Source organism: Camponotus floridanus, unplaced genomic scaffold (genome assembly GCF_003227725.1).
Source record: "Camponotus floridanus strain SB8 unplaced genomic scaffold, Cflo_v7.5 scaffold65, whole genome shotgun sequence".
NCBI classification, from domain to species: Eukaryota; Metazoa; Arthropoda; class Insecta; order Hymenoptera; family Formicidae; genus Camponotus; species Camponotus floridanus.
This window is the reverse complement of record NW_020229825.1, coordinates 1,125,434-1,143,736: the sequence shown is the minus strand read 5'-3', so window position 1 is coordinate 1,143,736 and position 18,303 is coordinate 1,125,434. Positions and strand designations below refer to the sequence as shown.

Sequence of the window (18,303 nt, the reverse complement as noted above, 5' to 3'; positions counted from 1 at the left end):
AAAGATATATTGTATTAAGAACATATACCATGTCAAAAAATAGAAGAAAAATACAAACAGTGCAATTTTTAAGTTATTATCTGAAGCCAATATTAGAAAAAAAAGCTGTTATGAAGAGGAATAAACCTGTCTTAGTTAAAATGACGAAGTTAATGACTATAATAAACAAATTAATATTTAAACAGAAGGTAGAATAAAGAGATATTTAAAGTTAAAGTTTAATATTTGCTATCAATATTTATTAATATCTTTATTTATAGGTTGAAATAGATAGTCAAGTATATTTAATAAAGCATGGTGTACCACAAGGTATGCGGATATCACCAATATTTTCTGAAATATATTACCAAGACATGATCAATGAAATATTCCCTGCATATGAAAATAATGGACTTCTATGCAGATATGTTGATGATATTTTATATATCACAGAAAATGAACATTATGCAACAGAGTAAGTTCAATAATTTTATACAATGATTATACATATATATATAGACATATACATATATATATATATACATATATATATATATATATATATATATGACATATACATATATATAGACATAAACATATACATATACATATATATATATATATATATATATATATATATATATATATAGACATAAATATATTATTTTTATAGGTTTCTGAAAATTATTAGAAATGGCATACCCGAATATAACGTAAAATTTAATCCAAGTAAAATACAATCAAACATAGAATCGTTATGCAATCCTATAAAAATAAGATTTTTAGGATGGAATATAAAATTATAAAACCAGTTTTCCCCTTTTCCATGTGATATATTAAGACCATGATTATTAATGCACAACTTTCCCTTGGATAAAATATTTTTGTTTTGTATAATTTTTTTTTCCATATATAACAATGGATCATTTTTCTTATAACTATAATTATGTTTGTTAGATATTTTGTTAGATATTTTTACATACATACCAACACACTTAAAAAAAGAATTACAGAGATATTTCTTAATTATTAATTTAGTTTAAAATTTTTTTATTTTCTCATCTATTAACAAATACACAAGACTGCACAAGACTGCATTTATAATAAAAAATAAATATGGCGGCAAAGAGAGTTACGAGTTATTTTCAACAAAGTAAATTGATTATTGCATTGATCGCAACATCGTAAAATACGATACCGATGTACGTACGATCTTTAAAAAAAAAAATAATATTAAAATTGTGATATGCAAATATTGGCATAATTATTTTCAATTTTGGTAATACATTATTAGATTTTTTAATTATATAATTTAATTTTTCTATTTGTTCATAAATTAAGTGTTAATTGATTATGGATACTATTTTTTGATAAATATTTTTTATTTAAATGGATAATATGCAAATCTTACTGTAGAGAAAGTATCCATTGATATCACAAACATCTTTCCTGCCGTTAATACACAAGGTTCTCGCGTCTTCATTATCATAAAAGTCAAGATTTTCCTCGTTCGAAATGAGGTTTGGTACCATGCTATATTCATTCTGCAAAACGACAGATATTTTTCATAACTGAGAATATTTTCATATGTATGTATGCATGAAACATTCTTGAAAGTTAATTTTACAGAATTAAAATGTCATGTTTTTTTTTAATTTCTAAATTAACAAGAAATCCTATTTATTTTATTAAAAATTGAAAGTTATCAAATTTGTTATAAGATTTATAATTATTGTTTCATTTTAATAAACAAATACATATATTGTCCTAAAAAAAATTATATTTTCTTTCGAATATTTTACAGATACATGCGTCACATTATTACATTTTATATAACATTTTTTAATAATATTTAATAATATGAAAATATTTGTACGTACAAATTAGTATGAATATATGCGCTGTGATCGATCAAACTTTGTGCTTGAAAACTCTCAAAAAATAGATGCACTAATAATGCGCATGCAAATGTTATCTGTCTTAAAAATTCTTCCGGCTTGTCCATGTTTGTCGCAGCCTAAATAAGATTAATATATTAATTACAAAATAATTAATATTATAATTATCTTTTCTAGTTAATTTTATTAAGTTATTTTTTGAATTATATTTTAGAATATAAAAATTTAAATAAAATTGATATACCGTAACTCCTGTCATACTCATGATAAGCATATTAAAACCTGCTAGTGTAAGAAACATCTGATTGAATGTAGCTTCCAGGAGATTGGCATACCTTTATATATATATGCAAATTTTATGTAAAAAAATACATTTTAATTAAAATATTTTTTAAAGGAATATATTTATATCTAATATATCTAATATACAGGTTGCTCGGAAAATCGCCCGCAGTACTTCGGGAAGTGATTCGGGACTCAAAAAGAAAGAAAAAAGCTATATAAGCATATGTAATTTCCGAGTTATAGTCACTTCTATGTTAAAAAATTCGCAATTTATAGTTCGCTTAGCACCCTTTTCTTATATTTTTAATTTAAATTTAAATTTTAAATATAAATTTAAATTTCTAGCAAAAGATACATACATATGAAACAATATAAAATAATAATTGACTGGCATACTATATATTACAGCAAACCTTAATGCGCTTTTATGCGCATGAATGCTTTTTATGATGTTTTTATATGGTTTATCATCTTTTATAGGTGGTTCAAGATTTATTTCTAGACTATCTTCCTTTATTATATTTTCTAGTTGTTGCCTAAAACAATTAATTAAAAGCAATTGATAATTGTTTTAAAATTATGATTCTATTTATATTTATTATAATATGTACATTATAAATATCTATATTAATTTAAAATAAAATGTTTTTGAGAGAAATATAAGTTTGTGAGATTATTTACCCGATAATTTTAAATAATCCACAAACATGCTGTATCATGATCACATACATAGTGTCTGCTGCGATGGCTATGCTTACACAAACAATAGCTGTAACATATCCATGAATCAAGATCGGAAAATAATATTTGTCCATATCAATGTAATATTCGACCTGATGTAATAATGGTCGAGTTGTATCATTTGAAGGAGAATGCAGCAACAATGGTTGTAATAGCGGCACTAACATAAATAATACCAATGCAGAATAAAAAGAACCTAAATAGAGCAAATATTTTTGCTTATTTTTTATTCTTTTTCATTTGTTGTGATATCAAAATAAAACCACTTTATCGATGTTTTAAAAGAGAGAGATAAAATTATTTTACTTACTTGCATATATGATCGTAAATGTTCGCCCATTTTGAGCATAATTATTAAGAATCTTGATGTATGTCGATTTCATTAGCATCTGCCAATCGCTCTGTATTTGATCAAAAAGTGCTCTGATCTGTAAATAAATTTTATTTTGAAAAATATTCTAAATTATAAAAATTTAAAATATTTTATACTGAGATTTTGTATATGTACATGTATATAAATTGATGCTCTGATTGTTTAAATAAGTAACACACACATACGCAATATTCGTAACGACTTAACAAAGTTTAGAAAATTATATATTTTAAGTGTTAATTGAGAATATTTTAGAATTTATAATATATCGCAATGTGTATACCTTCTCCGCTTTTAATATGCAAGTGATTAATTTTATTCCACATCCTATATCGACTACTAATGGTGAAAGAGAATCGATGAATGTATCGATATCTTCAATTGAGAACAAACCACATATCTATTCAAAACGTACAGTTATAAACATAAAGTATTATAAGTTATAAATGTTATAAATGTAAAAAGTTATAAATGTAAAATATTTAGCATTTAAATTATATTTATATAGAACAATTGGCTGCCACCAAATAAGTCATTTAATAAAAAACATGGATAAACTTTTTAATGAATGAGTAATTCCATGTTTGCGATATTCAAGCGTAGCAGATATCGTTATACCTTGGCGACAAATTGCGTACCAGCTAAAGATACTATAATGACAATAATAGTACTGCTACTCCTTTTCGTTTGATACGGCCATTGGCCTATGCATGACAGGAGAATTTTATTGATTCTATAGTTGCGTCCATCGAAGAATTGCATTTTGCGTATCAATAGAAGAATTGATGTAGTGAAACAATATATTCAGAAAGGACATGCACAGCACTTTCATTATTTCGCTCGTACATACATCATAAGATAATTGCCTTTAATAATTCTGTTTATAAATGTGTCGACTACATCACGAAATTATTTTAATCGTTTACTTATAGCTGCAGTTACACAGATCAAAGACTGTCGAACATAAGCATTATGTACTTTCAATTGGAGGTTTTACTTCTTTAGTTTCTCTATTGTTCTATAGTAGAGACCTTGATATCTCCATATCTCTTCATGCATAATAATAACAAAAAAATTATCATTTTCGTGGAATTATAAACTTTAAATATTACTAATTATATTTATAGTTAATATCTTTTTATGAATGTTCATCTTTTCTTTCTAAAGACAATGATATTCTTTTATATTCATAAAACTTTTCCAATTTCTTCGAATGTTTTAATTCATATTTTAAATTTTAAGAGTTAACGTTTTTATGCCGCTTATTAGTACATTAAAAAAAGTAATGTATGTATTTTTTATATAAGAAATATTTAGTAAAGTGTGTGTTATATATTTATACCAAAATACAAAATTTCTATTATATATGAACATTCAAATTGTTTAACATTAAATCTATTTGAACCGTAATCGTAAAAAAATAATCAGTCATTAAGAAAAAGTTATACTCTTTACAATTAAATGTAAATAATAGTCATTTTTATACAGGTTTAAAAGAAATAAAAAAAAATAAAATAAACCGACCGTTTACAAAATTTAAAAACAATCATTTGACCAGTCGTGATAGGTTTAATGTTAATTTAGAAATTTAACTAGAACATAACATTACGCTCACTACGCGGAAATCATTTTTATATCCTTTTAAATATTAAATATAATAAAAATGATAAATATGTATTATATATAGAGCATTTTAAAAAATGGAAAAATGAAAAATAAAATTAGCTGAGTAATAAAAATCAATATCATATGAATTGGAAAAATCAATAACAGATACAAGATACTATAATATGTATAAATGCAAACTTTATTGCGGATTAATAATTAATTTAAATCATTGATAACTTAAACTGCTGCAATCTAAATGTTTTTGCTTCCCCTTTTTTTGTGTTTAATTTTATTTTCTTTAATTTAATTTTTTATTATAAACTATCAAATTGTCAAATAATATGAATAAAGCAAGCGTATCAGAATCAATCAACATCGCAAAAAAGAGGTAATTTTTGAGAAGTCTTCGATACATTCAAATATTTAAAAATGGATAATTTTGAAAACAAAGCGGAACGTTCTCTTGTTAATCGCGTTCATTTGTTACGTATCTATGACTTTTTTGGACACGCGCATTTTTACAAATGTCCCGTTGGTTTTAAACGTCACAGCATTTGTATGATATATATTTTTACTGCCTTTTATTCCACGTGACGAAAGCGCGAGAAAGAAGTGTCGTTATTATGCCAATCTTACGAGTTATTTTTTGAACGCGATACGTATCATGCAAAGAAGTCTCACACGTTATGACGTAAGTAAAATGCAAAAGCTTAGCACGATAAATCAATAATTTTTGAGTTTTGTTTGCAAAAAAGGGGATATCTTATATATATTTATTTTTATCTCTTACTTGAAATTTTCGCGAGGCAGTTCGATACTTCTGCGACCGCTGAAGACGAATCTTGTTTCTCATCCGAACTCGATCTACTAAATCCAAAGTAATATATTTGATATATTTGATAATCTTTTTATATTTTAAAGAAACTATAAGCTATGTACAATCTTACATGTTTGAAGAGTGACACAGTCTTGTCATAGTTTGCGATTTGCGTGTCGAACATCAAAGAACGAAGAGAACGATCGATTAAATCTTCGCGAATTGCCGTCAAAAGCATCCTATTATTATCAACAACCGGTTGTTAATAAACAAATCATTGAAGCAAAATTACGTAAGTGATGTAAGTGTAAATGAAATTGAAAGCAAGTTTGAAGTATATTGTGGTTAGAAAGTTTGTACATTTCATATGATGAAAGTGTCTCTGATGGGTTTGTCATAGAATGATTTAAGATTTTTTCGTTTATCCGTTTTTTACATACGTATCGCTTTGTGGAGACACGTTTTAGTTACTAGAGAGGCTGATCAGACTGCTACGTCTCAACATATTTCAAATATTGAATCTTCTATATCACGTCAACGTTTGAAAAAACATGAGGTAAAATATAAGATATATTTGTGTGTTACTTTAATAATATTATAGATATAAATTAATTTTGAATTCAAAATATTATTAAAATGATACGTAAAAATATTTTAATGTTGTACAATTTGCACGTATGATTATTATTTAATTTCAACCATATAATCATTTTGTACATAACATCCTTTTCTTCGAGATAAGAATGCGAACTAAATTTTTTATACAATTCTAATATTTTTTTTAATTCATAAAAAAATTCTAGGTAAGCATAAGTTTTATCTCTAATTTTGATTAAGGTATGATGAGTTAAAAATGTGTTATTTTGATGGATGAATTTTTAGCCGCAAGTAACTTTCGAAGAAAAGCATTCGAGTGAGGGTGAAAAGCCTGATTGTAAATTCAATGAAAAATTTTGGTAATTAATTAAAAAACTTGAATCGTTTAAAATTAATACGTTTTCAATGAACATCTTAAAGTTGTCGTGCAAATGTCGTTTTATTTCGTTTAAGGCGTCTAATGTATTGTGCTGACAACAGGAAGGAAAATAGTACGCCACGAATTGTAAGAGTCATTCGACAGAATAGCAGAAAAAGTAAGTTATTAGGATGAAGTTGTAGAATTTTTAGAAATCGACTCAAATAGAAGTTTTTTTAAGTCGAACCTAAAGCAGATCGATCGGCAATATCCGATCAACCGCGAACTGGAAATAGTAAAAATAGCGTCGTCGTCCTTTATCACGGAAGATCCAGCATTCCTCCATCTTCTTCCTCGAAGACTCTCGTGCAACTTTCGAAATCCGATCAAACAGTGATAAAATCACCGTGCATATCGCCATCGAAAGTAGCAAATTCCGCATCACCTGACAAGTGAGTGAGTAAATATATAAATACATCCTGGAGTGCAGCAGAAATTTGAAGAAATTATTATGTGAAATTATTAAAAGAGATAAATATCTTTATATGAAAAATCTTTAAAAGGATAAAGATCATAGAAACTCCGGAAAGTTTGTCCCCGAGATATCCGCTACGTCGTCGAAGAACTACTTCCAGAAGATATCGTCGTGAATCGAGACAACAGCATTCTTTAAATGTAAATATTTATCACGCGAATCGAGTTGAACGAATTGTGTCACCGCTGCAACGTCATCATTGGACTGCATCTAAAAAGCAAACGGAAATAGATCCCATCTATAATAAATCGAAATGTATAGCCGAGTCTAGTACAAATCCCGTCAAATTTCAAGATAGGAAAATTATTTATCATACCAACGAGAACACAATTAATCAAAGATCACAGAAGTGCATCAAAGAGGAGGGACTTTGGAAGAAACAATGCTCGTCGATTGAAGCTGCTGCTTCGAAATTTATGGATCATTGTCCAAAGTAAATAATGTTCGAGATAGATATTTGGATAAAATGGTACAATTAAAAATATAATAATAACTTTACAGACAAGTTGAAGACGTCAAAAACCAGAAGCAATCATCGCTTCGCTCAAACATAGATTTTCCGATGCAACAAATACAAAAGTATCCTGAGGAAACGAACGTTAATTCTACATTTATTTGCGTGAACGAGAATAACGAAGTGAGTCGTGTGTTTCCCTTTCGAGCTACACCTAGTGGTAATCTCAAGATCACCCCGAACCAGGTAAGAAAGATCTATTCAGAAGTTACAAGAACGTTTTTTTCAAAAATGTCAGCTTCGAAGCAAACGTAGCATAGTTGTTTTAGGTTGTTTTCGAGTCGAAGAAATTTAGCGTTCTAGTTGCCGATCCGCGACGCACGAAGGTTAACGTTAAGGCTGAACTTAATCGATCCGGTGACGACGGTACATTTGATTCCTCGAATCAGACGAGATATATTGATCTTCCCCCTGGCGTCACGTCATCAACCATCGATCAGTTGCAGGTAGAATTTTTTTTAATTTTTATATTTATAATTATTTGAAGTAGTATAATTTTTCAGTAGTATAATTCAATAGTATAATTTTTCTTTATTTAGTAAAAAATAATTAATTCAATGATGTTAATGTAAAATTTATTTAATGATAAGGACGTTTTCAATCATTCTTGTTATATTATTTAAATATTGTTCGATCGTGCAACAGGCTAAAAAGAAATTACCTTATATCGAAGCAAGGTACAGATCACGAACGCAGTCAAACACGAAATTTAATTTATCAAAAATGGAATCGGTACAACCAACATCTTATCAATTACCTCCAATGAACGAAGTACCTCTCGCCTCGTTAGTTTTCTTATAAATTTGCTAGTTATAAATTTTTAAGAGACATGCTGCATTATTTATAGCAATATTGTTTATGTGATAATATTTATTTTTTTACTTTAAACCTCCTCGTTTCTTTCCATTTTGAGTAGATTAGGGATTACGAATGGGCATCCGATCAATTGGGACAATATAATTCTTCCAGAGAAAACTGATTTGTATCAAGAATTAGCTAGACGTATCACAAATTACAAGTAAAAATAGATCTTTAATAATGAAACTTTTAAATGTTAGACAAAATATTTTACATTTATCGTATTACAGATTTTAAATATTTAAAAGATATAACTTTGATTTTATTTAGTAAAGAAAATATCTAGCTTGTATAACTATATTTAAATTTAACTAAATTTAAGTTGTAATCTTAAGGTTTTCAACATAATATTATTTTATTCAAAATTAAAATAAATATTTTCTCATCAAGAAATGCCGACTGCATTGTCCGAATTGATCCCGATGAGTATTATTGTCATCTACTTGTCCTGCAAAGTTACAGCACATTCTTTGATGAAAAAAATTACAAGGATATTAACTTATCCGGTGTAAGATCTCAATTGATTTTATCTTATTAGATTAGAATTGATTCATCATATCAGATTAGTTTTATCGTATCAGAAACATGCACTTTCAAATGTATCTTTGGAATTTAAAGAAAGAAGTTGGTTTGTTGACAGTTTCGAATTTGAGAAAATTTATAATATAATCATAGTTTTTTTATATAAGAAAAAATAGGAGATAATACTACCAATTTAAGATAAAATGCGATTATTTATTTACATATATACATAAACTATATAGAGTAGTGTGACTTCCAAGGCTTTTTCTATTATTTATGAGTGGATGATAAGTCCAATTAACGAAAGTTATCAATTATTACGAAGAGATAATATTTTGGAAATCTTCATGGCTGCGCAATATCTTGGTATTAAAGGTATGATATTAACTTATATTTTTTTCATTTTGTAAGATGAGAAATACTTTTTTTTCTGAAAGTAGAGACGCACAATTCGATTAAATATATATAAATAAAAAAATATAAAATAATATGATATACAACACGAACGTGATATTTATGCTAAAATTATAAGCATTGTATTTTATGAAGAGTTAGAAGAACAATGCTGGGCATTCATTGATAATGACGAGCTTTTCTCCGAAGATACTGCCTTCTTGTTATATTTGGAAGCAAAAAAGATTGGAAACACTGCGGTAATGGAACTGATGGTGCCGAGAATCATGAAATTCTTCTTGTTGCTTGTTAGCACAAAAGATTTCTTGGAATTGTCAGTGGATGAATTGTGCTTATTATTGAAATCCAATTATATTTGCGTTAATAGGTATGAAAATATTAAAAAAATATCAGTTTTAAATATATAAAAATATTATATAAGTCAGTTATTTAAAAAATGTTGATATTAAAAATCTCATTTTTTTAAAACATTAATAAATTGGGAAGAAATGTTTTATATAGTATAAATGTTTTATGTAGTTAAATGTAGTAATAAATTGTATAATGTTTTTTGATATTATTTAGCGAAATAGAGGTTTTAATGTCTGCGGTGAGATGGTTGATGCATGATTGGAATGAAAGGAAGCAACACATGTTGGAAGTGCTCAAGTGTGTTAGATTTGGGCTTATAGCTCCTTGGCAATTGGTAGATGTCAAAAGGAATCCTGAAAATCCAGAATTTATGGAATTAATGGCTTATCCTGAAGTGCAAAAAATGGTGGATGATGGGCTTGCGTATGAATGCTATTTATAATTATACAAGCTACAAAATAATTCATATATGAAATATATATAGATTAAAATATGAACAAATTATAATTAATCAAATTCTGCAGGTTTGTCATTATAAAATATTGGTATGGTAATCAAACGGAAGATTATTATCATTGGATCGATTTACTTGGGCTCAGCGAACCGATTAATCGCAACTGGGTAGGACAAGACAAAGTAATTTATACTTTATTAATTCAACAAATAATATTTTTCATTTGATATGCAATGTATTATTCCAAAAGTTATAAGCTACGTTTAAAATATAAGATATAAAATAATTTGTTTTACACTTTTGTTAATAATTTTCTTGTTTCAGAATTATGTTACGTATCGTGAGTTTCTTTTGTATCTCGAAGAATATCAAAAAACAAACATTTCTGAGCTAAAAACACGAAATATGCAAATACCGACTCCTCCTAATTCTCCTCCTAAAGATTGCTCATCGTTATCACCGGAAAGAACAGGTGTGGCTATAACCAAAATCATTGTTGTGTAGAATTGCATCCTTTAAAAATCGATACAAATATGTAATCTGAAAATTAATGCGAAAATTAATATTGATGTATGAAATTGAATACCATTTAAATTAACATTTGCATCCAAATTATTAATTCTCACATTTTATTTTAGAACAATATAGCACAGCACAGATTAGAGCACCAAAAAAAAACGTTCCAAAAATCTCAACCTCATCGGGCATAATGATCCCTTCCGAAATCTTGACACAATGTTTCAACAATATGGGCAAAAGTGATAATATAAGAACGGTAAATCTTAATATAACAATTTGATTAAGAAATTAAAAATTTATGTCATTTCACATTTTGTATTTAAAATCTTTAATTCATCGTTTAGTATATATTATATACTAAACGATATATGTTATATAATATATAATACTAATACAATAAATACAAATTTATCACTTTTATATACATATAAATCGATTATTATAATTATAACGTTCTTTATTTTTTAAAAGAAAAATTAAATAGATATTAAGTATATGTTATTGTACGGGCAATTTATCTACAATTATAGATATCTTTATTTTTACAAAAATAATGTTATATTTTTATTTAGAATAAAACGCAATGCAATACAAATAGAAATAGTATGCTTGTTGTTCAAAATTCAAAATATCGTGGAGCAGGTGAATCGCCAGGAAAATCTTCAGATTTTTTAAACAACGAAAAACATATATATAAACATCAGCGTGAGATTTCGATGGTATGACTATATTTGTTCAGCATTATACAAAATAACAGAAATATAGAAAATTAGAGATTAATGAATGAAGATTATGGAAAAAGTTAAAAAACTTTTGATCAACATGTATTTTAAATGTTTTCTTTCATCACATTCAATATTTTATATGTTTTACGTGCTGAAATTTTGTTACATGCACAATTGACAATGAGATCATTGCAACACTTTGATATACTTAAATACACATATTTATCACTTCTTAATATGTAATATATATGAAAATACGTAGAAAAGTAAAAAGTAAAATATTAAAATAAATAAATGATTATCACATGAAAGCAAGTAATAATAATTGTATAATTCTATAATCAGAATTGTTTTATAATCGTTGTTTATATTTTGCGATTATTTACTTAAATTACATGAAAAGATTTAATTTTTCTATTCATTGATTAAGCTAAAATATGAAGATCGACAGCAGAAAAATGTTCCGGATATTTATAATTGCAAACAATGGGAACAAAATGCAATATTATACACAAAAGAACCACAAAAGTTGTCGAAAAAATTAAAATATACTGAGGATCATACTGATTCGGCTAAATCAGAAGAAGAAGCGGCTACGATGATACAGGCTACATATAGAGGATATAAAGTTAGAAGAAAATTTAACGAAGTTAGTAAATGTATTAATCAGTCTCGACTTATATACGCTTTAAAAATGTAATAGGAAAGAACTTATTAGATATTTATATATAAAACATTTATTTTAGATAAAAAAACTTATTAGATATCTTTTACTTTTATTGCAGTATAGAAAACATTCTGATTGTTAAAGTTTAATAATGATGTAAAAGAGTTAAGATTTGATTGCACTAAGAATAAATGATGATTAGAGAAAAATAATAAAATTAGAATTTTTTAGAGATTATTAATTTTGTTTTTTTTTATTTTTTTCTCTTTTGCACAGACTCAATTATTATAAAAACTGATGATTATATATTTTATGATAGATTAAGAAATCATCTTTGGAAAAAAAGCAAAACGCTCAAAAAGTGGCTGAGTTGTTATCGATGCCCACAAATCAATGCGCCTGGTCAATCCATAGATCATTAAATCCAGTCAAAACGTGCAGCTGTGTTACAAATCAAAACAAAAATGCATTACATCATATTTAAAAAAAATATTGATTGTTTAATGTAACAAATATATGTGTGTTTAATAATAAATACATATATTATCTTTACATGAAAATGTTCTTTTTTACATATATGAGAAATGATTACATTTCTTAAAATAATTTCTTAATTTCGTTAATTATATCGACTATTTAAATTACTGATTAGATTATTGATTAGATTCACTAAGATTAGCCCAATTTTAGAAAGAGACAACATATTTTCGTAGTATTAGTTTCTCTGTCTATCAATAACAAGAATACAAAAATTTAATATGGCCACTGCATTTGACATATTTCTTGATCGATTTCTTTCCCTCATCATGCGTTAGACAAAGAAGAAACTACTATGAAAGTAAGCTCTTTCTTTCTAAAATTTCATGTCCACACAAAAGAGAGAGTGGGAAAATGCGGTCTATATATTGCATGTACATACGTCTATGGATTAGATACAGTGCTATACACTGTAGAAACGATATCATGGATGTACAAATATAGATAGTATAAATCGAACGCGCGCATACGAAAAACGGCCAATTTATATCTCGACTTCCGGATGCGATAGCAATTTCGTTCTTTTTGCATAAAATTCTACACCATTTCGCGGCACTACCGTTTAAATCTCGTCCCAATCGCCCGAGGAGCGGCTGACTTACAGAGAATATCCGAAATCTACTTCTTGGACTCACACTTAAGTATAATATTTATATATATCGAATAAAAAAGCGAGTCGGAACGCAATCAGTCGAATAGTCAATTAAATATTTATATATACCAAACGAAAAGATGAATCGGAATGCATTCGTTCGATTAATTCGTTATATACATATATATAAATTTTTAACGAATTAATCGAACGAATGCATTCTGATTCATCTTTTCGTTTGGTATATATAAATATTTAATTTACTATTCGACTGATTGCGTTCCGACTCGCTTTTTTATTCGATAAATATAAATATTATATACTCACGTAGATTGGCCGATCTTCTTTATTTAATATTTCTTTATTTAATATTAATTATTGCGACAATCCCAAAACAATACAGATCATTCCTTCTTAATTTGAGCCAATCTACTTCTTTATTTCGTTAAGGTCGAAAATTGGTGGACACCCTGTATATATAATATAATATAATAGTTCATATATAATATAATAAATCAGAGAAATATGTATATATTATGATTTTAAAAATTTTTGAAACATTTATCGTATTAATTTATTTACATATTAATTTTATATATATATATATATATATATATATATATAAATATATATATTAATTTATATATAATTTATATATATTTATTATATATAATTCCATGAGAAAATAAATGTTTACGAATAAATGTTAACGAATAAAAGAAGAAAAAGTGTTTTAAACGTTTTTTTTATCAGAAAAGAAACATATCTCTTAATGTTTTTCAAGTAGATATTTTAAATTAGGAACGCGAAGAGTCGATTATGAAACGTTTTTGAAACGAATATATTATTATCTGAGATTTTAGTTTTTATTGATAACTGACTCGATCAACATTTTGGAAAACTGAAAATTTCATCGTTTCCAGCTTTACATTTTTGTTGTGTACGTAATGTTACATTGTGTAGGTTATCAATTGTCATGCACAAGAAATATATATATATATATTGAAATATATATATATATTGAAATAATGATAAGCCATATATAGCATGCAGTACATATATATATATATATATATATATATATATATATGTACTGCATGCTATATATGGCTTATCATTATTTCAATAATATCTCTATTGAAGGTATATAAAGTATAAAGATAACACTATCTAATATATTCTGCATTCTGCTACGTGACTGTCAGAGAGTAGAAAGTATGAATTCATATTCCATCATGGAAAGACCGATCGTGACTGTGAAGGAAGGAAAACTACAAGGAATTTTCGAAGATAATGTTCTCGGTTCTCGTTACCTCGCTTTTAAAGGCATACCTTTTGCTGCTCCGCCAGTGAACGAGTTAAGATTTAAGGTATAATAATAAATATTAAGTTGCCTTATTAAGTCGCAAATTTATATAATCTTTTATTCATTTTTCTATATGATGTCTATATTTTCATAGAATCGTATTTTACTATTGTTTGAAATTAGGATCCGGAACCTCCGGCTTCTTGGGAAGGTATCCGAGATTCTTCCAAAAATGGTGATATTTGCATACAATGGCAACAATTGCCAATTGAAGCAATAATTGGCAGCGAAGATTGTCTTTATCTTAATGTTTATATACCATACAATATCTATCGAACAACACAAAATCCGGTTATGGTGTGGATTCATGGAGGGGCTTATCTTATTGGCAATGGTAATGATATTGCCACACGACCTGATTATCTTATCACAAAAGATATCATTCTAGTATCTATAAATTACAGACTCGGTGCTTTAGGTAAGATTTTGTATTCTTAACTAGATGTATTTCTTTTTTAGAAAATATAAAAATTTCTTATCGCGTATTTACATCTCAAGATATGTCAAAATACACACGTGTTATTTGTTAATTCACGTACATTATAAAGTTTTCATTTTTCAAGGTTTCTTAAATATAGGTCATGAAGTAGCAAGCGGAAATCAAGGCTTGAAGGATCAAGTTGCCGCATTAAAATGGATCAAGGAAAACATCGAGGCTTTTGGCGGAGATCCGAACAACATCACTATTTTTGGTATTAGTGCAGGCGGTTCATCTGTACATTTACTGATGCTCTCGCCGTTATCTAAAGGTAAGCTTTTAATATTAAAAATAATGACAAAATAATGAAATTATTCTTGTTGACAAAATTAATACTTATCGTTACTCGTATCTCTAGGTCTTTTTCACAAGGCCATTCTTCAGAGTGGTATAGCTACGTGTCCTTGGGCGCTAATAGAGAATGTAGAAGCCAATACTTTTAAGCTTGCTTCAATATTTGGTAATAAGTCTAAGGATCCTAGAGAAGTTATTGAGTTTCTTCAAACGGTACCTGCCGCCGAAATTGTCAATGCGCAATATAAAGTTCTCACTCCGCAAGTAAATTATTCTTTTTATATATATTTATTTTATTCTATCTCTAATATTGAATTAATTTAATTATTTAATGTTCGAGGAGTTATTTATATATCTTAAGTATTATAACAAATTTATAATACCTGTTATTCTTAATTATATTTAAAAATATTTTGTAGGAAGCGCGCATTTGTAATATACCGTTTGGACCTACGATCGATGAGAAATCCAAAAGATCTTTTCTGCCATGCCCTCTTTCTCAATTACTTGATAATGATAATGATATACCAATTATAGTTGGTTTTACTTCTCATGAATATATAATGTTTTTTAAAGGTATTAAAAATGTTCGAATTTAGTGACATTTAGTGAATTTAGTTACATGTGAACAGGCTGAAACACATTGTGCATTTTGTTTGAATTTTCATAATATTTATGTAATGAGTTTATTTTTCTTAAATTAATAAATTATTCTTCTCTGTTCACAGATACTAGTGAAGAATTTTTAAATGCAAAGTACGCAGATATAGAGCTTCTGCTAAAAAAGCTTACAAACTCACAAGACTCAGAAAAGATAACGCGATTGACGGAGCAAGTTAAACAGCATTATTTTCATAATAAGTCATTTACTAAAGAGAGTATTCCATCTTTTGTACAATTCCTGAGTGATTTGTGGTTTTCTATTCCTGTTAAAAATTTTGTAAATAATCAAAGAAAAAAGAAGCAGTCACCGATCTACCACTATAATTTTTCCTATGTCGGAAATGAAATGACTATCACAAAACTTTTGTTAAATAATCTGCCTATGATTGGTAAATATACAATTTATAAAATTTCTAGATTGGCCGAATTCGAATCTTCACTATTTGTTTAGTGGTACATAATTTTTGTGTTATTTAATTTTATGTTATGTAATTAATATTTTAATATTTTAGGAGCCTCTCATACAGACGATATGTCATATCTTTTTTACCAACCAAAATGTAAAGTCGATGATCCTAAACCGCCAGCAATAGGTACAAAAGATCGGGAAATATCAGAAATTCTTACGAAAATGTGGGCTAATTTTGCAAAGACAGGGTAAGTTATAAATTCTCTTAAATCATTTGTTAAAAATTGTATCTTAAAATAAAAAAAAATATATTTTCTCATTTCTTAGAAATCCTACACCTGTCATTGATGAGGATATAAGTACTATTTGGTTACCAGCAACAGCTGATAGCTTTAATTACTTGGATATTGGTGACACTCTTCAACTTTTAACAATTACTGATAATGGTATATTCGGCGATTTAGATATGTAAAAATTGCACAAATATTAAGTAAGTTGATTGAAATTTTAATAGTTATAGAGAGTTTATATAGATTATAAACATTTTTTAATACTTACTTTAATGGATATCATATTAAATAATAAATATCTTTCTCATGTATAGGAATATTTATTAATATAATTCAAATACATAGATAAATCCTTTATTTCTCTATGTAAATAACTTATAAATAGATTACAGGCGTTGTCCATCTCATCTTTGCAATACAACTGCAGGGATATGTTTGCAAAAATAATCATTTTTGATTTAATAGAGTGCACTTATGCGCGTTCCCAGCATAAATATATTATTATTCTGTACTGAAGAATATTATACCAGATATATATATATATATTAAATCAATCATCAAGAAATATAGTATATTTTCAATTTCGCATTTTTTAAAAATGTTTTACATATATATTATAAAATATGCTATATTTAACAAAAGTATCAATCGCATGCACATAAATATAGCTATATATAACACTGATTTTCAAAATTACATTGAGAACTGAAATCTATTTTTAATGTAGCATAAAAATATTCTTTCAATTTACGAATGTAATTATAATATTAGCGTTTAAATAAAAAAAATAAGAAACAAATTGCGCAGATTCTGAGAGCTGAATTTTCTCTCAAACTCTATGATACAAAAATGTTACAAATTGCTTTTTTATAAAGGTTTTTTTATAAAAGTGAAAATGACCACTCACAAGTGCTTCTCTCTTCGTAAAATCGACTTTGATATTGATATAATTGATAAAACAATTTATATTTATTTTTGAATGTTAGGAACGCGAGCAAGGATTATGACTTCAACAAGTGTATGTCAACAGATTGTACGTCACTACTTTACATACGTATATGTGCGTAAAGAACAATATCTCTATATATTCGTGATTTCTCATAAACAATGCATTTCTATATCGATAACAATGCATTTCTATCTTGAAAGTGATACGAAGTTTTATCTACTTCAATTTGTATTTTATTCAGTGCCAGGCTATTTTCGACAGATATTTTTATTTATTCCAGAACGCGAAAGCTTTCTGTATTCTTTCGTTGTGTGGCTTTCCTGTGACCAAAGCGGCAGGATACGCGCGTTGCGGAACCTGTGAATTGTCCGATTTCGATGTTCCACTCTCTCTTTCGAATATCTTGGCCGTGCGACTTACCTTTCCGGTTGGAAGGAATCTATCGTGGTTACGTCCGCTTAATATCCTTGCGTTCGAACTTTCATCGGCAACTGTAAAATTTCAATAATA

General features: G+C 27.2%; 5 protein-coding genes across 6 annotated transcripts in view; 3 read left to right on the top strand and 2 right to left on the bottom strand.

Moving 5' to 3' along the window:
* The first annotated feature begins 96 nt into the window (after positions 1–96).
* On the top strand, positions 97–876 carry LOC112639441 (telomerase reverse transcriptase-like). The gene is made up of 3 exons (XM_025413318.1): positions 97–188; positions 261–454; positions 653–876. The coding sequence occupies exons 1-3, from the start codon at positions 111–113 to the stop codon at positions 783–785; spliced, it is 405 nt and encodes a 134-aa protein (XP_025269103.1). The 5' UTR covers positions 97–110; the 3' UTR covers positions 786–876.
* A 142-nt stretch (positions 877–1,018) lies between these two features.
* Positions 1,019–4,196, bottom strand: LOC112639440 (odorant receptor 9a-like). 2 transcript variants are annotated; one of them, XM_025413316.1, is made up of 9 exons: positions 3,895–4,196; positions 3,560–3,676; positions 3,214–3,331; positions 2,844–3,099; positions 2,576–2,698; positions 2,122–2,212; positions 1,860–1,996; positions 1,391–1,523; positions 1,019–1,192 (listed from the first exon to the last, which is right to left on the bottom strand). In XM_025413316.1, the coding sequence occupies exons 1-9, from the start codon at positions 4,036–4,038 to the stop codon at positions 1,142–1,144; spliced, it is 1,170 nt and encodes a 389-aa protein (XP_025269101.1). In that variant the 5' UTR covers positions 4,039–4,196; the 3' UTR covers positions 1,019–1,141. The 2 variants fall into 2 exon arrangements, with proteins under 2 accessions (XP_025269101.1, XP_025269102.1); XM_025413317.1 differs by having other exon boundaries at positions 2,844–3,063.
* Positions 4,197–5,570: 1,374 nt separating this feature from the next.
* On the top strand, positions 5,571–12,699 carry LOC112639451. The gene is made up of 21 exons (XM_025413349.1): positions 5,571–5,575; positions 5,842–5,993; positions 6,169–6,257; positions 6,584–6,657; positions 6,752–6,834; positions 6,898–7,108; positions 7,220–7,624; positions 7,693–7,891; positions 7,975–8,151; positions 8,351–8,490; positions 8,622–8,723; positions 8,954–9,071; positions 9,328–9,460; positions 9,635–9,866; positions 10,064–10,273; positions 10,375–10,486; positions 10,629–10,776; positions 10,943–11,079; positions 11,396–11,542; positions 11,979–12,197; positions 12,535–12,699. The coding sequence occupies exons 1-21, from the start codon at positions 5,571–5,573 to the stop codon at positions 12,697–12,699; spliced, it is 3,258 nt and encodes a 1,085-aa protein (XP_025269134.1).
* Positions 12,700–14,529: 1,830 nt separating this feature from the next.
* LOC105255183 (esterase E4) lies at positions 14,530–17,374 on the top strand. Its single transcript, XM_011264311.3, has 9 exons — positions 14,530–14,714; positions 14,834–15,128; positions 15,274–15,459; positions 15,547–15,746; positions 15,902–16,058; positions 16,211–16,534; positions 16,658–16,802; positions 16,882–17,044; positions 17,230–17,374. Exons 1-8 carry the CDS (start codon positions 14,562–14,564, stop codon positions 17,024–17,026), a joined length of 1,605 nt encoding a protein of 534 aa, XP_011262613.2. The 5' UTR covers positions 14,530–14,561; the 3' UTR covers positions 17,027–17,044; positions 17,230–17,374.
* The window catches only part of LOC105255190, a 35,876-nt gene continuing 34,755 nt past the window's right edge, over positions 17,183–18,303 (bottom strand). Inside the window, exon 47 of the mRNA XM_025413348.1 lies at positions 17,183–18,284. Coding sequence (XP_025269133.1) covers positions 18,061–18,284 — 224 coding nt within the window. The 3' untranslated portion in view covers positions 17,183–18,060. The remainder of the gene's footprint in view (positions 18,285–18,303) is intronic.